Source organism: Acinonyx jubatus, chromosome X, assembly GCF_027475565.1.
Source record: "Acinonyx jubatus isolate Ajub_Pintada_27869175 chromosome X, VMU_Ajub_asm_v1.0, whole genome shotgun sequence".
NCBI classification, from domain to species: domain Eukaryota; kingdom Metazoa; phylum Chordata; class Mammalia; order Carnivora; family Felidae; genus Acinonyx; species Acinonyx jubatus.
The window spans coordinates 123,427,886-123,446,351 of record NC_069389.1 but is presented as its reverse complement, the minus strand read 5'-3'; the positions used below and the strand labels follow the sequence as shown (position 1 = coordinate 123,446,351).

The following is an 18,466-nucleotide window of genomic DNA, read 5'->3' as shown; positions in this document are numbered from 1 at the left end:
CGGCCCACAGGACGCTCCCAGTGATATGCAGCACCTGGTGCTTTTCGGAGCATCGCGACCCACTCTCACCCTCGTCTCTCGGGCAGGGGTCTCCAGCCTCCAGGCGGTGGGCCGCCCCGCCCCCGCCAGGGGAGGAGCTAATAGGGAGCCTCCTGGCTGCAGAAGGCCCCGCCCTGGAACAGGGTCAAGGAGGTGTGGTCACACTGCCGGCGGAAGTAGACCCCTCCGCGAGGGTGCAGGGCCGCCCGGGACGGGCGAAAAAGCTGGATTGTAGGACCGGGCCGAGCTAGCGATGGGTACGCGGGCGGACAGCGCAGAGCTGCGCGCGGACCCGCGAGGCAACGAGGACGCGGCGCAGCGGCGGCAGGGACAGAAGGCGCCACACGGCCGGGAGGCGCGAGCAGGTGCCCAAGGGGCGGGGCGGGCCAAGGGTGGGAGCTTAGCGGGGGCGGGGGCCCCCAGCGTGGGATGCGCGCGCACCTCCCCGCGCCCGATTTCCGCCCCGCCCATGTGGGGGAGGGGCACGCTGAGGCCCCGCCCACGCGCGTCGCCTGAGGCCGGTCAGCTCAGATTAGGCGCCCGCCCCCGCTGGTTAAATGAGCCGGCGGGGCACAGCCCCCGGAAACGGCCTGGGATTCAGGGGCTAGGAGCGCGGCGTTCGTCGGCTGTGAGACGCAGGTAACGTAGGGGCCAGGCGCCGCGCCAGCGGAGGAGCATGCTGTGCCGCGCGGCCCTTTGATTTGCCATGCTTGGGAGCGGGGCCGAATGGAGAGGGTTTAATTGGTCCCAGTGTCCCCTGCATCTCTCCGTTGAACCCCTGAGGAGATAGAGACCCTGAGAGGGGCGGCGACTTGCCGGCGTCTCCCAGCTTGGCCGGAGGAGCGCTGGAACTGCACCGTCGTCTGCGTGGTCTAACATGCTCCCGCTCATTGTGGAGTTTCCGCTGGAGTCTGGGGTGAATTGGTCCTAGGCAGGCTACGTAGCGCTCCAGCAGTTTTCCATAGTCTCGCAGAATTGAGGCTCTTGCTGGCATCCACCAGTGCTTTGAGTGTGGTAAAGTATGTATATTTTGTAGAGTATGCCATGAGAAAAAGTTGCCGGGATAGTATGGGGGGAGCCCAGAGCCTGCAGTTTCTAACCCCCCAGCCGTCCTGTTCCCCAGCCATTCAGTGAGTGGTTTCAATAATCAGGCATCGCTGGGTGAGATCCCAAAGGACCCCTCCAGAAGCGGACCAAACTTCTCAATGCTCTTCTGTTCTGTGCCTTGTCAACGAGCCTTTCCTTAACCAGAGAGCATCATGGCAGAGCAGGTGGCCCTGAGCCGGACCCAGGTGTGCGGGATCCTGCGGGAAGAGCTGTACCAGGGCAATGCCTTCCATCGATCTGACACACATATCTTCATCATCATGGGTGCATCGGTGAGTCTCCCCGCGGGCCCCACATCTTAAACAGGCTTCGAGTGTGACATTGCCTCAGGTCCCTTCCTGCTGGGTCCCTGGGCTTTCCCAACTCATTGTCGTGGGGCCCCAGGGGCTCCGCTCCACTAGGCCCTCCCTCTTGCTCCTGCCCGTATGCCACTATCTTCCCAGTACCACCCAGTATAAGTGCACTGCCAGGTGGTCATGAAATCCATGTGCAGCCATTGACTATAGACCCATGTCCTGGAGCGGGGGGTCCTTAGAGACTGTCTGGTCGGACTTCTTCCTTCACGGGGAAAACCGAGCTGCCGACAGGGGAGGCTGTTCACTTTGGATCCTTTTCCAACCTCTCTGTGACTTGACAAATGTCACACAGTTAGTCCCAAAGGCAGGATCTGAGGCCCGAGCTCCACCTTGTCCCTCTCTACCACAAGTTTCCCCGGAGGGGGAAACACTCGACCTTCCTTTGAATACCATGTCATTACCCAAACTTCCACGGCCTGCTGAGGAGCTATGACCTGTCCCACCCCAGCCCATTGTATCAGCTGTGGAACTGCCATTTTGGCCCAGAAGGTCAAAGTCAGAGGTATAGCACATGAACTGGACATGATGGAGGGTGGAGACAGGAGGGGGTTGGGGGTGCCTAGTGGAGCCGTGACCCCCCAGACTAAAGCATCCCGCTGGTGTGCCCTGTGGAAACCAGATCTGCCGGGTGGCAAGGTGAGCTGCCAGGGTTTCATCTCCAAGTAAAAGTGATCTCTCTTCACTTTCCTCCTGGGCAAGACCCGACAACCTGCTAACCATCCCGTGACAATTTCTGCCAGTAACTTGTACAATCTCAAGCGGGAATTCTAACAAAGTAGCTGACTCTTGACAGGGTACACGTGGTCTCTCTGTGCCTTCCATGTCAAGGTCCCCTTAGCTCTGGAAGAGAACTTGGTTCTTTGTTCATGTATCATATGCAGAGCCTCTCCTTGCCAGCTTTTGTGATTCTGATCAGAACTCAGAAAGGGAGGGCAGGACACAGTGCTGCTGGGGGGAGCACTCTGTCAGAAGGTGGGGGGAGGGCAGGCCACCCCAAGCACTGTCCTCTGAGTCCATAACCCCAAGAGTAGGGGGAACCCGGGGACATGGGGCAGCGGGGAGCAGCCTTGGTCTCTACCCTGGCCCTCCTTCGAGGGAGCATGTTCTGCTTCGAGGAGCCATACCTGTATTGGCCACAGACCTTCCCACCTAGGACTCTGACCATTAGGCTGTTCGTTCAAGAAACAAGTTGGAGCAGAAAGCTACTCAGGATCGTTCCTCTTCCTTCCCCCATCCATATAGCAGCCTGTCATAGGGCGCTCCACCAGCAGACCCCAGGCCACAATAAATGGCTTAGAACTCCAGGCCCTCAACTCTTAGATGCTTTATTGAGAGCATCCAAGCTTACTGTGTGACTGGCAAGTGTCTTTCCTCTCTGAACCTCAGTGTTTCCACATAGCAAATGAGGCCTTTTGAAACAGATGTCAAGAGACTTGGAGCTGAGCTAATTCCCTGATTGCTCACTGCCTTCGCCTATGGCCAGCTTGCGGTTGAGCAACTTTTTTTGCAATTGATAGGGTTCCCCTTTGCTCTCCTCTGCCCTGAGAGCAACATCCAGAGGCTTCCAGAGCAGAAATGGGAAGTGCCACTACAGCAGGGTGGGGTGGGGGAGGACCCCTTGTCCTGAGTTGTTTCGCCCGTCCTCCTGCTCAAGGGGGCTGGGGCCAGGCGGTGGGCGTCCCGTGGGCAAGCAGCATCTAGAACAGCTCCCGCTGTCTGATGCCTGCCCCCCCCCTTGTAGGAGATAGAGCGGCACTGGAGACGCACTGTGCCACAGCCTGATTCTGGGAACCAGCAGGTTCCCTGCTCGTTCATCCATTAAATCGTAGTCAGTGGCTTCTCTGCGGTGTAGTGAACACGGGCTCTGCCTTCTTTGTGTGATCTGTGTGCTGGGCCGAAGGGACCCAAGGAGAGTTGGTAGCCGAATAAGAACTCGTAGTGGCGCACGTGACAGAAAAAGGAAACAGGCCCTTGTGTCCCCAGCCACCTCCGGCACACAGTTCCCATGAGGAGGGCCTTCCGAGTGAGGTTTGCAGAGCCAGGGTTGGGGAGCACGCGTGCAAAGAGAGGAGCAGGTGCAGAGCCGCCAGTGGCCAGCAGATGCCCCAGGGAAGGCTGGGCCCACAAGGCCACCCTCTGCCCCTTCCTCCTTCCTCCCCTGTTTACCCACCCCTCGCTCTCACGCCTAGCTTCCTTGCTGGGAGCGTCCTGATGCTGGCTTATGGAGCTACCCAATAGGCTTTGAGCTGCTCTCTGTTCCTCTAGTGTGGCCGTCACCCCCTTGCTCAGGACTCCTGCGCCCAGCCGGGGAAGGAGTGGAGGTACTTACTGTACCCGTCGGGAATGAAAGAAACAAGTTTCTCTTTACAGACCAGTGTCGGAGGGGAACCTTGGGCCTGGCAGGTCACCTCCTCTCCCAGCTGATAAGACCCGCGGATAGGCCAGCGGACTCTCCCCCATAGAGGATGGAGAAAGGAATGGAGGAGCGGGAGAGAGAATAGGACAGGGAGTGTGCCTGGGCAGAACTGGCTCGCTGCAGGGTTCTCGGCGAGCCCCTCGCCTCTCTGGACCTCAAATCTCCCCACCTGGACCGCAAGGGCCATGGACTTGATGGGTGTTAGAGCCTCATGCCCGTATGACCTGGAAGCACTAGCGCCTCTCTCCTTTGGGGGCATTTCTGGGCTGCCTTTCCCCCTTGGGTCGATAAGATTCTTGCTGTGTCATGATGACCTTGGCACTTCCCCAGAGGCCTGATGATTCACGAGCCCCAGGGTGTAAGAGGGAGGCCCTTTTGTTGGTTTTGCAGCTGAGCCTACCTCGGCAGCCCCCAGGTTCTCCCCGGCTGTCAGGAGCCAACTGGGCCCCAGCCAGGGCCCAGCCTCCACCCCAGGAGTCCAGGCAGATCCTTGACCCAGGTGACCCTCGGGGGACCTGGGTGGCCCACCCCTGCCAGGCCTCCAGCTGGCAGCCAGCCTGTGAAGCTCTCTGCTGTACCCTCCGCCGTAAAATCCTCATGCAGAGATGTCGGCAGTGGCCCGGGTTTATAACGCTAGAAGCTGAGGTCAAGCCTAGGGGGCAACACGCAGGTGGTGGCCCCCACTGCACTCCAGCGGGGACAGACGTTGGTACCTGGAGATCTTAACGAGGGCCGCTTCTCCTGCTAGGTCACCACAGGTGTCGGGGCAGCTCTTTCCCCGCTGTGGTTCTCAGGCAAAATGAGCGGGTTGGGAGAGATGAGACTTCCAACCGCATTTCACCTGGAGTCCCTGCGCTCCATCCCCCCCCACCCCCCCTCCCTCCCGGCTCACGGCGTGCTTTGATTTGGTCGATGCCTTCCCACGTTCCTTCTTGCAAAGGAGGCTGGTCTAGGCTGGGGGGGAGGGCGGGCCACTTCCCTGGAGCAGCCGCCAGGACCCCCTACCACTGTCCTGGGTCCCACCTCACCTCTCCCGTGGTTGACGTGGAGCCCAGCAGGCCTCTGGTCACAGGGACTGAGCTGAACAAGGCAAGCAGGTTCCGTTGCTGGTTAATCCCAAGGGGAGCAGCAAGAACAAACAGCTTAGGGTGTTGGGCATCGTGACTCAGCAGACAGGAGGCTAGTCCCCTGCCACCAATCCATTGCCCGCAACCTGTCCCGATTCCTGTCAGCCTACTGGAATTTGATCGTCAGCAAACATCACCTGCCACAAGGAAGGTCGGGAGGTGTTTGCAGGCCGTGGTTCTGATTGTTTCTCCCGCGGGCTGGTCCCCAGCAAACCGGTCCTCTCTGGAGCACGCAGGGCTGAAGTGACCTGAGCAGTGTCTCCCCCCAGCCCCACTGATGGGTCACTGGGAGGAGTGCCGTAACGAGGGCTGCTGGGCACTGAGGGAGGTGGACAGGGAGCTTACTTCCCAGGCTGGGGGTTGGAGTGGGACCTTGAAAGACCAGCGACAGAAGCCATCTGAAGGTGGCAGTTACAACAGGGACCCACACCAGATTCCTTGGGGGATCGATTGTGAACAGGAGATGTGGGCACGGGCACCAACACAGGGAACCCTGGTTTGGGAACCACTGACTTTGGGAGTTTGGGGTCCCATTGGAGCCTGGAAATGACACAGGGAGATGACAGAAACTTGCCTGCGTGGGGACATCAGGTCACCCGAGGAGCAAAGAACAGGAGGAAACTGGAGCAAACAAGCCACCCTCGAGCCTGCACCCGCCCCCACCCGGAGTCGGGATCTCCCACCCAGGAGCCCGCTGGGTGCCTTCCTAACTGCTTGTCTCTTGCAGGGGGGAGCATTTAACCAGGCCAGAATTGCTTTGGTTCTGGTCACGTGGCTTCCATTTTGCAGCTGTTCATAGAAATGAGTTTATCCAGTAGTTACATTGCCTCTAAAAGGTAATTTCACATTGAATATTTAGGTCCTCGTCCCTGGAGTTAGTTTCTCGGCCTGCGGCAAGTCCAGTACACCCCAGCCTGGCTTCCTCTCTCCCCGATGATTGGCAATGCTTGGCGGAGCGCGGGTTCCCACCCGGGGCCCATCCCACGCTCTAATTGTAGGGCACACAGATGAAAGGGCTCTCTGCTTCTCTGTTCTTCCGGAGCCCATGACCGTTCTTGCCCCTTCCTCTTCCACCTGGAGCAGAGAATTCCTTTGTTAGCTTACAAAATTCAACCTTGTTGGAGCGGGGAGAGAAGGAACTCGGTGATTCTTTCTGGGGTGGGGGGGTTCCTCTTGAATATCTGGGATGCGCCACGCTGTGGCTCGAAGCTGCCTTGTGTTCAACACCCTTTCGTTTTGGAAAATCTCACACATCCACAAAGTGGACAGAATGACGCAGCAAATGGCCGCTGTCCGTTGGCCGGCTCCTGTGACTTTCTGCCCTTGTTTCGCCCATTCCCCAGCCTCTGCTCGACTGTTGCATTGAGGTTTGGTTTGGTTCGGTTCGGTTTTCAGGGTTTGTTTCTTAGACGAAATCTAAATGTTGACTGAGCATCTGGGTTGTCCCGAGCGCGGGGCCACCACGAGTTAAGGCTGCCGTGAACGTCCACGTACAGTTTGCGCCGCCTCCTCTCCGGCGCTCGGCGCTGCCGGTCGTTCGGATTGCAGCCTTTCCAACAGACGTGAAGCAGCATCTGGTGGTTTAACGCACGTTTTTCTGCCCCGTGATGACCTCGCACACTTGCTCACGTGTCTGTTAGCCATTCGTTTCTCTTCCTGGCCAAGTATCCGGTCGATCTCTAATTGCGTTGGTTTCTTATTTTCCCATAGGAGTAAGTTATATATTCTGGGTCGTAGGCAGAGCTTGCCTCCGGACGGGCTTCCCTCTTGCCGGCGTTTCGGTAGGGCCCCCTGGTGAAGCGCCCTAGTGCACGGGTCAGGGTTTGGTACTGTCGGGGCCGAAAGGTTTGTGGCCGCGATCCGATTTCCTGTGTGACCATCACCCACTCGGGTCCCTGTCCATTTGGATGGATTGGATTTTTCTAGAAATTTGTCCATTTCGTCAAAGTTGTCAGACATGGCGTGAGGTTGTTCATAAAATGCCCTTTTGTGTTTTCCTGACTGTGCTTTTGTCCTGTTGCACTCCTAATTCTTGGTGCGTTTTAGAAAAACAGTCTCGCCAGAGGGTTGTCTGTCTTCATTAGTCTTTTTAAAAACCAACTTTGGCTCTGTTGATATATTTTTTCAGTTTGTTTTCCATTTTATGAATTTTTAGTTTTCATTGTTTTCTGCCCTGTAATTTGTTTGGCTTTAAAATCCTCTCGGGCCGCACAGGTGGCTCAGTTGGTTGAGCATCCGACTTTCAGCTCAGGTCATGATCTCACGGTTCGTGAGTTTGAGCCCCACATTGGGTTTGCTGCTGTCAGTCCAGAGCCCACTTCCGACCCTCTGTCCCCATCTCTCTGTACCCCTCCCCCATTCACACTCTGTCTCAAAAATAAACAAATATTTAAAAATAAAATAAAAGTTCTACTGTCTTTTGTCTGATTTCTTAAGTCTGGCACTTAGCTCTTTAGTCCCAAGCTAATGTCAGCATTTCAGGCCATGCCTCCTAGGTTTTCATATATGCTACTTCTGTTGCCGTTGGGTTCTAGAGTTTTCAGGTTTCCTCATTTAGCCTGTGGGCTGTTTAGAAGTGGGCTATTTGAAGGGTGCCCGAGGGGCTCAGTCTTTTGAGTGTCTGACTTCAGCTCAGGTCATGATCTCCATGGTTGGTAGGATCGAGCCCCGCGTCAGGCTCCATGCTGACTGTGCGGAGCCTGCTTGGGATTCTCTCCTTCTCTCTATTCCTCCTCAACTCGTGCTTTCTCTGTCTCTCAAAATAAATAAATAAACTTTAAAAAAAATGGGCTTTCTGAAACTTTTTTTATTTTCGTTTTAGAGAGAACAGGCGTGCACACGTGAGTGAGCAAGGGAGGGGCAGAGGGGGAGAAAGAGAATCTTAAGCAGGCTGGGTGCCTGGGTGGCTCAGTCAGTTGAGCATCCGACTTCAGCTCAGGTCATGATCTCGCAGTCTGTGAGTTCGAGCCCCGCGTCAGGCTCTGTGCTGACAGCTCGGAGCCTGGAGCCTGCTTCCCATTCTGTGTCTCCCTCTCTCTCTGCCCCTCCCCTGCTCATATTCTACCTCTCTGTTTCTGTCAAAAATAAATAAACATTAAAAAATTTAAAAAAAAAAAAAAAAGCAGGCAGCACGCCCAGCATGGAGCTTGACACAGGGCTCGATCACAAGACCGTGAGATCACGACCTGAGCCGAAATCAAGAGTTGGACACTCAGCCGGCTGAGCCTCCCAGGCACCCCGGAAGTGGGCTCTTTGGCCTGGGTTTTACTGCACTTGCACCTGAGACTGGAGACCATGGTTTGTGTGGTCACAGGGCAAGCAGGTCGGTGGACGCTCCTCCTGGGATGAGGTCCATTCGCCCCAGGGCAGGGTGGCTACTGGGATACAGGGGTGCTGTCGGCCCAGGGGCAGGGTAAAGGGCTAGCGCAGGCTCTACTTCCAGCTCCTCTCGCTACTTACAGGGGCGAGACAGGTATACGTGTAGCTGAGCGGTGACCCTGGGTGAGTGCCCCGGTCTCCAAGGCGAGACCGTCTAGGCACTGCCCCCAGCTTCTCCTAACCGTGCCTGTTCCCTCTGCCGCAGGGCGACCTGGCCAAGAAGAAGATCTACCCCACCGTCTGGTAAGCATGTCCCGTACCGTCCCACTGCCCCCGGCCCTCCCGACCCTCCCTGCCCTGGCCACAGCCGTGCTGTGCCCTCAGGTGGCTGTTCCGCGATGGTCTTCTGCCCGAAGACACCTTCATCGTGGGCTACGCCCGCTCCCGTCTCACAGTGGCCGACATCCGCAAGCAGAGCGAGCCCTTCTTCAAAGTGAGTGGCATCTGGGGTCTCCGTGAGGGACATGCCCCCTTCCCATCCCATCACAGGATGCCCTTTCTTCCACGTACTCCTGCTCTCTGGGACAGGACCCTTTGTCCCCTGCCGTGGCCAAGGCCAAGGCCTTGTTAGGAAGATGGCTTGGAGGCGCTCATGCCCTCGCAGTTGTCATCCTTGCCTCCCCCCGGGCACGCACACTGCCCTGGCACACTGGTGCACAAAACCCTGCCGGCCCGAGAGCCCCATCTCCCAGTCCCCCTCTGACCCAGATATACCAGGTGCCCCCTGCTGCGCCCCCTTTCCCCCCGGGGCCAGGAGCCGAGAAAGTCTCTTCACCGCAGAAATCTTACAGATCTGCCTTTCCCAGCACACCGCAGTTTGGTGTGGTGACTTGGGAGAGAGATCTCTCTCCGGTGTGTTTCTCCCAGGTCACAGTTTCCTGGACTCTAACTTGTGGCTTAGGGCACAAGGCCCCCAGGGGTGACCGCTGGGCCCCAAATCTTGCAGTGTTCATGCTGCCTCAGCCTCCCCCCGTGGGCATGCAAAGCTGACAGGATGGGGGTGTACCCAGCGTGGAGCTAGGATGACTGACCGCTGAGGGAGCCCGCCCCGGCCGTGGGAGGACAGAGGGAGGGCTGGCGAGGGTCATCGTCCCTGGCTCCATCTTTCTCAGGCCACACCGGAGGAGAAGGCCAAGCTGGAGGAGTTCTTCGCCCGCAACTCATATGTGGCTGGCCAGTACGACGACGTGGCGTCCTACAGGCGCCTCAACAGCCACGTGAATGGCCTTCACCAGGGGCCGCAGACCAACCGCCTCTTTTACCTGGCCTTGCCGCCCACGGTCTATGAGGCGGTCACCAAGCACATCCATGAGACCTGCATGAGCCAGACGTAAGGCTTGTCTTTTGCCCTCCCTGCCTGCCAGGTGTGCCCTGTGCTGGTCTGGCCTGCCCTGGCGGTTGTCCAGAGCCCCTGGGCCAAACTAGTCTCCGGAGTCGGAAAAAGGTGGTGACCCTTGTTTGTTCTGCGCGTGAATTAGTTCCCCCCAGAAGGCAAAAGGGTATAAATACGGGTGCTTTGTAATAGCATTTACTGAAAATGCTACCCCACTTGTTTACCCTGGAGATCCTCGTGCCCCTCGTGGTCCGTCTTGCTAGAAATCCAAGTTTCCTTGGCAGCTATGCCTGCCAGGACCACAAGGTGGCAGTGTTGCTCCACAAAATTCCTGCTGCTGGTTCCTTGTTCTCTCGGTTTTTTTAGTGCTTTCTACGGTCACCTTCGTGGCCACAAGGTGGCAGCATAGCTCCACAAGCATGTTGCTTCCTACAGAACACCAGTCCTGGCAGTGCGTCCTTCCCAAAGCCAGTCGTCTGTTTCACTTTGCCTTGGTTTTGAATGCAAAATGCCATGTTAACTGTCCGTGGGAAATAGCAAAGAAAGGGACCTTTATTCATTTTAAAATCCATGGAGACGGCTGTGCCCCTGACCCTGACATCCGCTCCCCACCCCATCCCCCAACTAGCTCCCAGGCCACTCCTGAAGATCCAGTGTGGGGCTGGAGGGGAGTGGGATCCGCTGGACGGAGCATTCTTGCTAGTCAGCAGCGGGTCGGGCCGGAAGGCTTCCGAGGAAATTTTGAGTGTGGCATTGAGGGCCGCAGACGACGGCTGTCCTTGGGTCTGGGGGCTGTGTGCCAAGGTGGGGCAGGAGGCCTTGCCTAGCAGAGCTTCACTGGTCATCTGAGAATGCACAGGGGAGGGAAGGTTCTGCCTCTCCTTGAGGAAGGGACCCTGGGGGGTGACAGGGTTCTGGCCCCCGCTCCCCCAGGACGGGTATGGGGTGATGTGGCTCTGGGTTCCCACAGAGGCTGGAACCGTGTCATTGTGGAGAAGCCCTTCGGGAGGGACCTACAGAGCTCTGACCGGCTATCCAACCACATCTCGTCCTTATTCCGTGAGGACCAGATCTACCGCATCGACCACTACCTGGGCAAGGAGATGGTGCAGAACCTGATGGTGCTGAGGTCCGGCCAGGGCTGAGCAGAAGCCATGCAGCTGGGGAGGCGGGGGAGGGGGGAGGGGGGGCGGCCGGGGCGGGGCCAGGCATAGGGAGCGGCGGGGCGGTTCCAGCCTGATGTTGCCCTGGCGATGCGGTGCCACCCTCCACCGTGTGCCTCCTGCAGATTCGCCAACAGGATCTTTGGTCCCATCTGGAACCGGGACAACATCGCCTGTGTCATCCTCACTTTCAAGGAGCCCTTTGGCACCGAGGGCCGTGGAGGCTACTTCGATGAATTTGGGATCATCCGGTGAGAGCCTGTCACCCTCCCTGTCCTGGGGGCTTCTCCTCCCCCCTCCAGGTTCACATTCGTGGGTGGGTGTGTGAGTGGTCAGTGGTGACCGTGAAGTGATGGTTCACTGTTTCTTTCCTTGACTTGAGGTGACGTCCAGGGGTAGCCATGAGCTCGGAGCAAATGTCATAGCTTGTTGGTAGCAAGCCATGTCTGAGGTGCCATGTGCCTGGGCGTGGCCGACGGGGAGGGGCTGGGGTGAGCCCACGCCTCCCCCCTTCCTCCCAGCCTGGAAGCCCCTGACGTGCGTTGCGCGCACTCTTCCCTCTGCAGGGATGTGATGCAGAACCACCTCCTGCAGATGCTGTGTCTAGTGGCCATGGAGAAGCCCGCCTCCACTGACTCGGACGATGTCCGCGACGAGAAGGTGGGTGCAGGCGCACCCTCCTGGTCCCTGCTGCCGGCCCAAGAGCAAGAAGCCCAGGATGTCACGTCCCAGGACCGATAGGACCTGTGGGCAGTTCGGCACTTAGCCTCTCCCTCAGAAAAGAGGAGAGCGGGTCCAGGTGGCCCCAGAGAGGCCTTGGGTGGGAGGCCACGGCCACGCCCCTCGGCAGGGTGTGTGCAGCTGGCCGGGCACCAGCCCCTGTCCGCACAGACCAGGCAGCCCTGCGGGAAGCCCACCCACAGTCACACGGCCGCCTCAGGCCGCTGCCATCTGTCCCCTGCGTGGCTGCTCCACCCCGGTACCCAAGGAGCTCCCCACCCACCCCTGCCCCGGCTCTCTTCCAGGTCAAGGTGTTAAAGTGCATCTCCGAGGTGCAGTCAGAGAACGTGGTCCTGGGCCAGTACGTGGGCAACCCCAGCGGAGAGGGCGAGGCCACCAAAGGGTACCTGGATGACCCCACGGTGCCCCGCGGCTCCATTACTGCCACCTTTGCGGCCGTTGTCCTCTACGTGGAGAACGAGAGGTGGGAAGGTAAGTGGCATCTCCGGGCCTGGCGGGCGGGCCAGCGTCTACCCAGGGAGCCCTCGTTCCCGGGGTGTGACCCGCTTGGGCGCGGCAGCCAATACACGTGGAGCGCCGGGCCCGAGGGGCGCTGGGCGGGAGAGGCCGCCTTGCCGCACACGTGCGCACTCGCCTTCACCCCCATGTCACGCTCGTTCACACAGCCCCCGCCTCACCCCCTCTCTCGCCCCCTCACGCGCGCTCAGCCTGGGCCGCTGGGGCAGCGGGACCTGAAGTCAGCTCCGCCCCAACCAGGGGTGCCCTTCGTCCTGCGCTGCGGCAAAGCCTTGAACGAGCGCAAGGCCGAGGTGCGTCTGCAGTTCCGCGACGTGTCCGGAGACATCTTCCAGCAGCAGTGCAAGCGCAACGAGCTCGTGATCCGCGTGCAGCCCAACGAGGCCGTGTACACCAAGATGATGACCAAGAAGCCTGGCATGTTCTTCAACCCTGAGGAGTCCGAGCTGGACCTGACCTACGGCAACAGATACAAGGTAGCCACGCGCCCTGGGGCGGGGGGCAGCGGGGGGCGGCCGGGGGGGTGCGCGTGCATGGGCGGCCTGAGTACGACCCCCTCCCTGTAGAACGTGAAGCTCCCCGACGCCTATGAGCGCCTTATCCTGGACGTCTTCTGTGGGAACCAGATGCACTTCGTGCGCAGGTGAGGGGCGGCCCCAGGGCCCACAGGGCAACCCGCTCCCCCACTACCCCGGGAATGACGCCAGAGCCACCCTATGTCCCCTCAGTGACGAGCTCCGGGAGGCCTGGCGGATCTTCACGCCGCTGCTGCACGAGATCGAGCGCGAAAAGCCCCAGCCCATCCCCTATGTTTATGGCAGGTGAGGCGCTGGGACATGGAGGGGGGAGGATGGGCTGGGGGCAAGGGACACGGGGGCCAAGGGCTCCCTCACATCTCCGCTCTGCCTGTCGCTCTCTCAGCCGAGGCCCCGCGGAGGCAGACGAGCTGATGAAGAGAGTGGGCTTCCAGTACGAGGGCACCTACAAGTGGGTGAACCCCCACAAGCTCTGAGCCCCAGGTCCCTGCCCCACCCACCGTGGCCCTGTCTGTCCTGTTCCACCCGCTCACCCGCCACCCCGAGCCCACGTCGGGAGGGCTTCAGGACCATAAGTCTCACATTCCTGGCCCCTGGCCACCCTGCCCGCTCTGTGCCGCCTGCCACCCTGGGCCTAGCTACATTCCGCAAGCACCACGCACTCAAGACTCGCGCCATGACCATCCCTAGCTGCCACCAGCCTTTCCTGAGCCACCTCTGTCTGCGGGAGTGAGCCCCAACAGGAGGAAGTGGTGTGGCTTCTCTGCCGGTCTGGGGCTGCTCCTACCAGGACAGGAGGGAGGGATGGCAGGGAGGGGCGGTGGGCAGGCCACTCCACACTCCGCTGGCTCTGAGCGAGCTCCTCAGAACAGGGGCAGGGCGGGGGGCGAGCGCTTTCTCACCAGTCTCGGTCTCCGTGCCGCTTGACATTCCTGGTCACCTGCTGGGAGGGACCTCCGTGCCGCCCCGCCGTCCCCTGTGTCATGGGCCCCCTGAATGTACCTCTGCCCCACTGGCTCCCCCTGCCCCTCCAACTCCGCACTCCACGGCCCACGCACCTACGGGGGGCCCCCTCGCCACTGGAAAAGCAGAAACAGCAAGGGGCACTCACCGTCTCAGCCCCCTGCCATTAAATCCACAGACAGACCCGTATGCTCCCTGGTTGTTTCCTTCCTGCCACTCGCAACCATGGAGGAGGCCACCTGCGCCTAATGCTGGCCCATTTGGTGGAGGGCCCGGGGCCGCCCCGTTTTTGTCACCCACTTCCCTCCGCACTGTGGGCTCGGGACCTAGGCTGTCAGCCCTGACCCCGGGTGTAGCTGTGGCCAAGCCCTGCGTCCCAGCTGTCTCCTGAGCCCCCTGTCCCGTCTGTGCTCTTCACTCTGCACCGAACGCTTCCATGCACTCGCTGCCCACGTGGGCATCCGCCCTGACGACGTCCCCGCCCCGGCCGGCTCGCTTAGCAGAGCGGCTGGGGGCCGTGTACACACGCCGCCGGTGCATGCTGGCGAGCGGGATCTGGGCACGAGAGGCAGAGGGGGTGCTGGGGGAGGGCGCCTATAACAAGGCACCACGCCCGATGGGGTGGGGGGAGCATAAGACAATAGACTTTTATCCTGTCACAGTCCTGACGCCAGAAGTCTGAAACCCACGTGTTGGCAGGGCTGCACTCCCTCCGAAGACTCTAGGGGACGACCTTGCCTCTTCCGCGTGCAGGTGGTCGCCAACATCCTTGGCCTTCCGTGGCTTGTACACACATTACCCCTGTGTCTGTCTGTGTCTCCACACGCCGCCTGGTGTCTGTGCATGTACGGCTCCTGCTTTCCCTCCTGAGGACACCAGTCTTGTTGCATGCATTCAGGGTGCGCTCGGCTCCAGCACGGCGTCAGCCTGGCTTCCCTTGGTTATCTCTGTAAGCGCTCTGTTTCCAAACAAGGCCATGTGCCAAGGATCCAGGTGGACACAGATCAGGGGGACCGCTGTTCATCCCAGTACACTCCCAACAAAGGCAGCAGCCCCCAGTCTTTTCTGCCACCTCCCCCAGCTCCGCTCGGCTGAGCCACAGGGACACGGCAGGAAGCGACACTGCAGTCCCTGCACTCGTGGCCTGGGTTCCACTAGATGCAACCAACCAGAAACAGAAGGACACCACGATCAGGTGCTGGTACATTTTGCGGCGGGAACAAGGGGCCCAGAAAGACACCAGGGGAGGAAGGTTCCACTCCCAGGGAGGTGAACACGTACCCCGGGGCCTTGCGGCTGGCCTGCTCCCTGTTCCGGGAGGGAGAAGGCCCTCAGGCTGTTGAGGGCATTCAGCTGTGACCCCTCCCTCCAGCTTAACCCGTGCCCCACTTAGGAGGCAATCAGTTGCCCAGAGGTTTTCGCTCCAACCGTCTAGGCCCATTCCTGCCTGCCACCGAGGAGAAGCAGCCAGCCTTAGCTCCTGCATAGCCCCCTCGCCCGGAGCTGGGATGGTAGTAGCTGGGAGCCTGGGTAGGGAGAGGCCAATGGAGTGCAGTGTGGCAGGCAGATTGCTGACTGCGGGGGGATAAACCAAGGCTCCCACCCACGACTCTGCAACAGCAGTACAGAGATGAAGAAACTCCAATGGTGGGCTGATCTGTTCCCCCCACATATGCTAGGGTAGTAGGTCACCCCTGGACACATGACCTGCACCCTAGGGTGCCATCTCCACCCTCCCACCCCCTCCTGAAGCCAGGGAAAGTGACACACCTCCGATTAAGGAAGGGGGGAGGTCACCGAGCTCACTGGAATAGGGATAGGATACAGATCACAGAGCCTTGAGTGCCAGCTGGGTGGGAACTGGACCTCAAAACCTCTCCTGCCCCAGGTCCATGCAGAGAAGCTGAAGACTCCATGTGGACAGGATTGTAGGCCAGGCTTCAGCCAGAGGGCAGTGGCGTTCACCCTTATTTCTAGTGCCTGTGGCCTCCTGGAGAGGGGGCAGTGGCAAAGGCTTCCCCAGGAGTCAGTGGGGGCCAGCCTGGGAACTCACAGGCTCTCCTGGAACACTTTGGCTCCCACGTGGCTACAGAGAGTCTTTGTCCTTGGCTGTGGTGCAGCCACAGTGATGGGAGGATGAGCTGAAATGACAGGAGAGGGCCGGGCCCCGGGATGGTGGCCCGGAATGGGGCAGAATGGGTCCCTCCCTGAAGATACGGCCATGCCTTCCCCCTGCTTCCCCCCAGGGGGTGCTGCCCTGCCTACTCCAGGGGAAGAGCCATCTAAGTCTGCTGCTGCTGCCCTGGCCCATCCTGCAAACCTCAAATCCTCAAAATACGGATATGAGGATAATTTCAAGCCCTTGGTGATGGGGAGGAGTCAAGTAACTGAGGGTGCGGGAGTCCTTCCTGACCCCTCAGGGATCTTCAAGTTCAGAGTCCTTCGCAGTGCCACACAGGCATTCATAGACTGAGGAACCCAGCAGAGCTGGATTCTGTCGACAGTCCTCCTGGGTCCCCAGGTCCCCTGGGGACCGTGCTGGCATGGCATGACCAGGGAGGGTGCTCCTGGGGGGATCCACACAGGGGCAGCAGCAGGAGGCCAAAGTAGAAGAGGGACACAGCTCCAGGGCCAACAGCACATGATGACCATGTGTGAGCACAGAGGGAGGAGTGTTGGGGCATCCCAATCTCATCGTGTTCTGAGTGTCTCTCCTGCGACAGGCACATGGGCCCAGGTGACGACAGTCAGCTGACATTTCAGATGTAGGTGCTACACTGGGGCAGACATAAGGGCCCTGCTGGTGACATTCAACTGTCACCTGACCTCTGGGTGCCTCTGTGGAACAAAGCGGTGAGGGCCCTGATGAGGACAGTCGACTGTCCTCTCAGCCCTAGGAGCCTGCAGTGGGGATGAGGCATGAGATCCCGGGTAAGGACATTAAGCTGTCACTTTCACTCTGGGTAGCAACATTGGTGCTGGGGTATAAGTGCTTTCAACTGGCGCTGAATGTCTACACTGGGACAGGATGGGAGCACCTGTGTGAGGCCGACCAACAGTCCTGAGCTCTGGGGCCCTAAGTCCTGGGTCCGAGTTCCAACATTCAACTACCATTTAAGTTGATCGTACTCTAGGGCAAGGCTTGGAGGTCAGGTGTGGAGAGCCCCCTTTCAGCTCTTCGTGCCTATGCTCGGGTGAGGGGCAGGTGTGGGCACTGAGCGGTTACCTCAGGTCTGGGTCCCTACCCTGAGGCAGAACGTGAGAACCCAACACGATCCACAAGTAGCACGTCCGAAATGAGAGCTACATAGGCAGGGACGTGAACCCCGCCGGAAGGCACGCCAGTGCCTCCTCAGTGCTGTGGCCCCAGGTGACAACAGCATTCGAACGAAAGCCCATGTCTGTATCCTGTGCTGGAAAGGAGAATGAGGGACCGTTGAGGTCATTCAAGTGTCACTTTAGCTGTGGGTTATTAAACACAGAGGTCTGAAGGACTGGGTGGCGGGAAGCCAATTGTCCCTTCAGCTCTGGAGTCCCGCACTGTGGCAGAGGTGAGGGCATTCGACTGCCACCTGAGATCCGGTTGCCCAATCTAGAGGCCACAAGGCCCGGGTGAGGGGGGTCTACTGTGGGGTAGAAACCCGCAGGTTGGGAGGCGGACCGTTGACTGACAGCTCCGTGGCCAGTTTCTACGCTGCAAGAAGCAGAGGAGAGATCAGTTGAGGATATCAGCCGGCACGTCCACTCCAGATTGCCTACGCTGAGGCAGAGGCAAGGGGATCCAAGGAACAACAGTCAACTGGTGCCTCAGCTGTGGGAACTATGCTGGGGCACAGGTAAGAGGGCCCACCGGAGTCATTTTCTGCTCCTTCACGCTGGCTGCCTGTGCTGGGGCGGCAACATGAGGGCCTAATCCTCCGTATGTCCGGATTGAAAAACAGTCCCCAAGAAAACAAGGGAGTTGTGCAAGGCTGTCCCACAAGGCCCCGAAGACCTGAAACTGAATGCCAGGCTTCTGGCCCATGACTTATGTGGTGCCCGTGGGGATGGTGGGTGTGCCTCAGGACCCTCAGGGGGACTCATTAAAGCAAGCGTTCCAAAATGCGTGCTCTGAGCAAGATGTAAACAGTGTCCTCTCTGAACTACCAGTCTGGCAGATGCCCCTCGTCTGGCTGGCAGCCCAGGAGCTCCGTCCTGGGCACCACGGCTACAAGCATTGCAGGAAAGAGCACTGAGGAGAGCACTGGTGTTTGACAGATGGTCAGCATTATGTCTGATACCAAACTCCGTGAGGAAAAAAAAAAAAAAAAACCAAACCCGTGCCTGCAGCAGCCAGGGCCTAAAACCGATTACTTTGATCTTGTGTGTTGCGTACACCAGTGTAGACGGTACTGGGTTGTAACCAGAGCTGTCACTGCCTAGCTCTACAGGCTTTATCTGTATTTTGGATTCTTTCCTCATGAAGGCTTTGTCGTGGGGTCATTGGGTCAGGGGGCACAGGTGCCCCCCCCCCCACCGCACTCTCATGCCACCCCGGTGTGCTGTCCAGAAAGAAAGATGGGTCCCCCTGACAGCGGGTCCAGCTCTCCCGGTGCAGGAGGTGATTGGGGTGCACTGGGCGGTGGCAAAGACGCCTTCCTGAAGGCGCTGAGGGGAGCAGACCCGAGTTTTCCAGTATCAGAGCGAGGTGAGAGACCACGTGAACGTGCTTCCATCTAGAAAACCGACTGTGAGGAAAGGCATCGCAAGGCTGAGCTTGGTGGCCTCTGGCTCGTCACGTTCCGGTATTTT

At 59.3% G+C, this 18,466-nt stretch overlaps 2 protein-coding genes across 3 annotated transcripts in view; one reads left to right on the top strand and one right to left on the bottom strand.

The window, feature by feature from the left end:
* Positions 1 to 5,103, bottom strand: part of IKBKG (inhibitor of nuclear factor kappa B kinase regulatory subunit gamma) — a 29,244-nt gene extending 24,141 nt beyond the window's left edge. The window contains exon 1 of the mRNA XM_027053294.2: positions 4,947 to 5,103. The gene's annotated coding sequence lies outside the window, so the exon portion shown is untranslated. The remainder of the gene's footprint in view (positions 1 to 4,946) is intronic.
* G6PD (glucose-6-phosphate dehydrogenase) lies at positions 138 to 17,475 on the top strand. Of its 2 annotated transcripts, XM_053201895.1 has the most exons (14): positions 138 to 404; positions 1,291 to 1,418; positions 8,629 to 8,666; positions 8,748 to 8,856; positions 9,536 to 9,753; positions 10,727 to 10,885; positions 11,045 to 11,170; positions 11,486 to 11,579; positions 11,945 to 12,131; positions 12,417 to 12,652; positions 12,743 to 12,819; positions 12,905 to 12,997; positions 13,098 to 13,163; positions 14,338 to 17,475. In XM_053201895.1, exons 1-14 carry the CDS (start codon positions 293 to 295, stop codon positions 14,543 to 14,545), a joined length of 1,851 nt encoding a protein of 616 aa, XP_053057870.1. In that variant the 5' UTR covers positions 138 to 292; the 3' UTR covers positions 14,546 to 17,475. The 2 variants fall into 2 exon arrangements, with proteins under 2 accessions (XP_053057870.1, XP_026909084.2); XM_027053283.2 differs by lacking the exon at positions 14,338 to 17,475 and having other exon boundaries at positions 168 to 404; positions 13,098 to 13,863.
* The last annotated feature ends 991 nt before the right edge of the window (positions 17,476 to 18,466 follow it).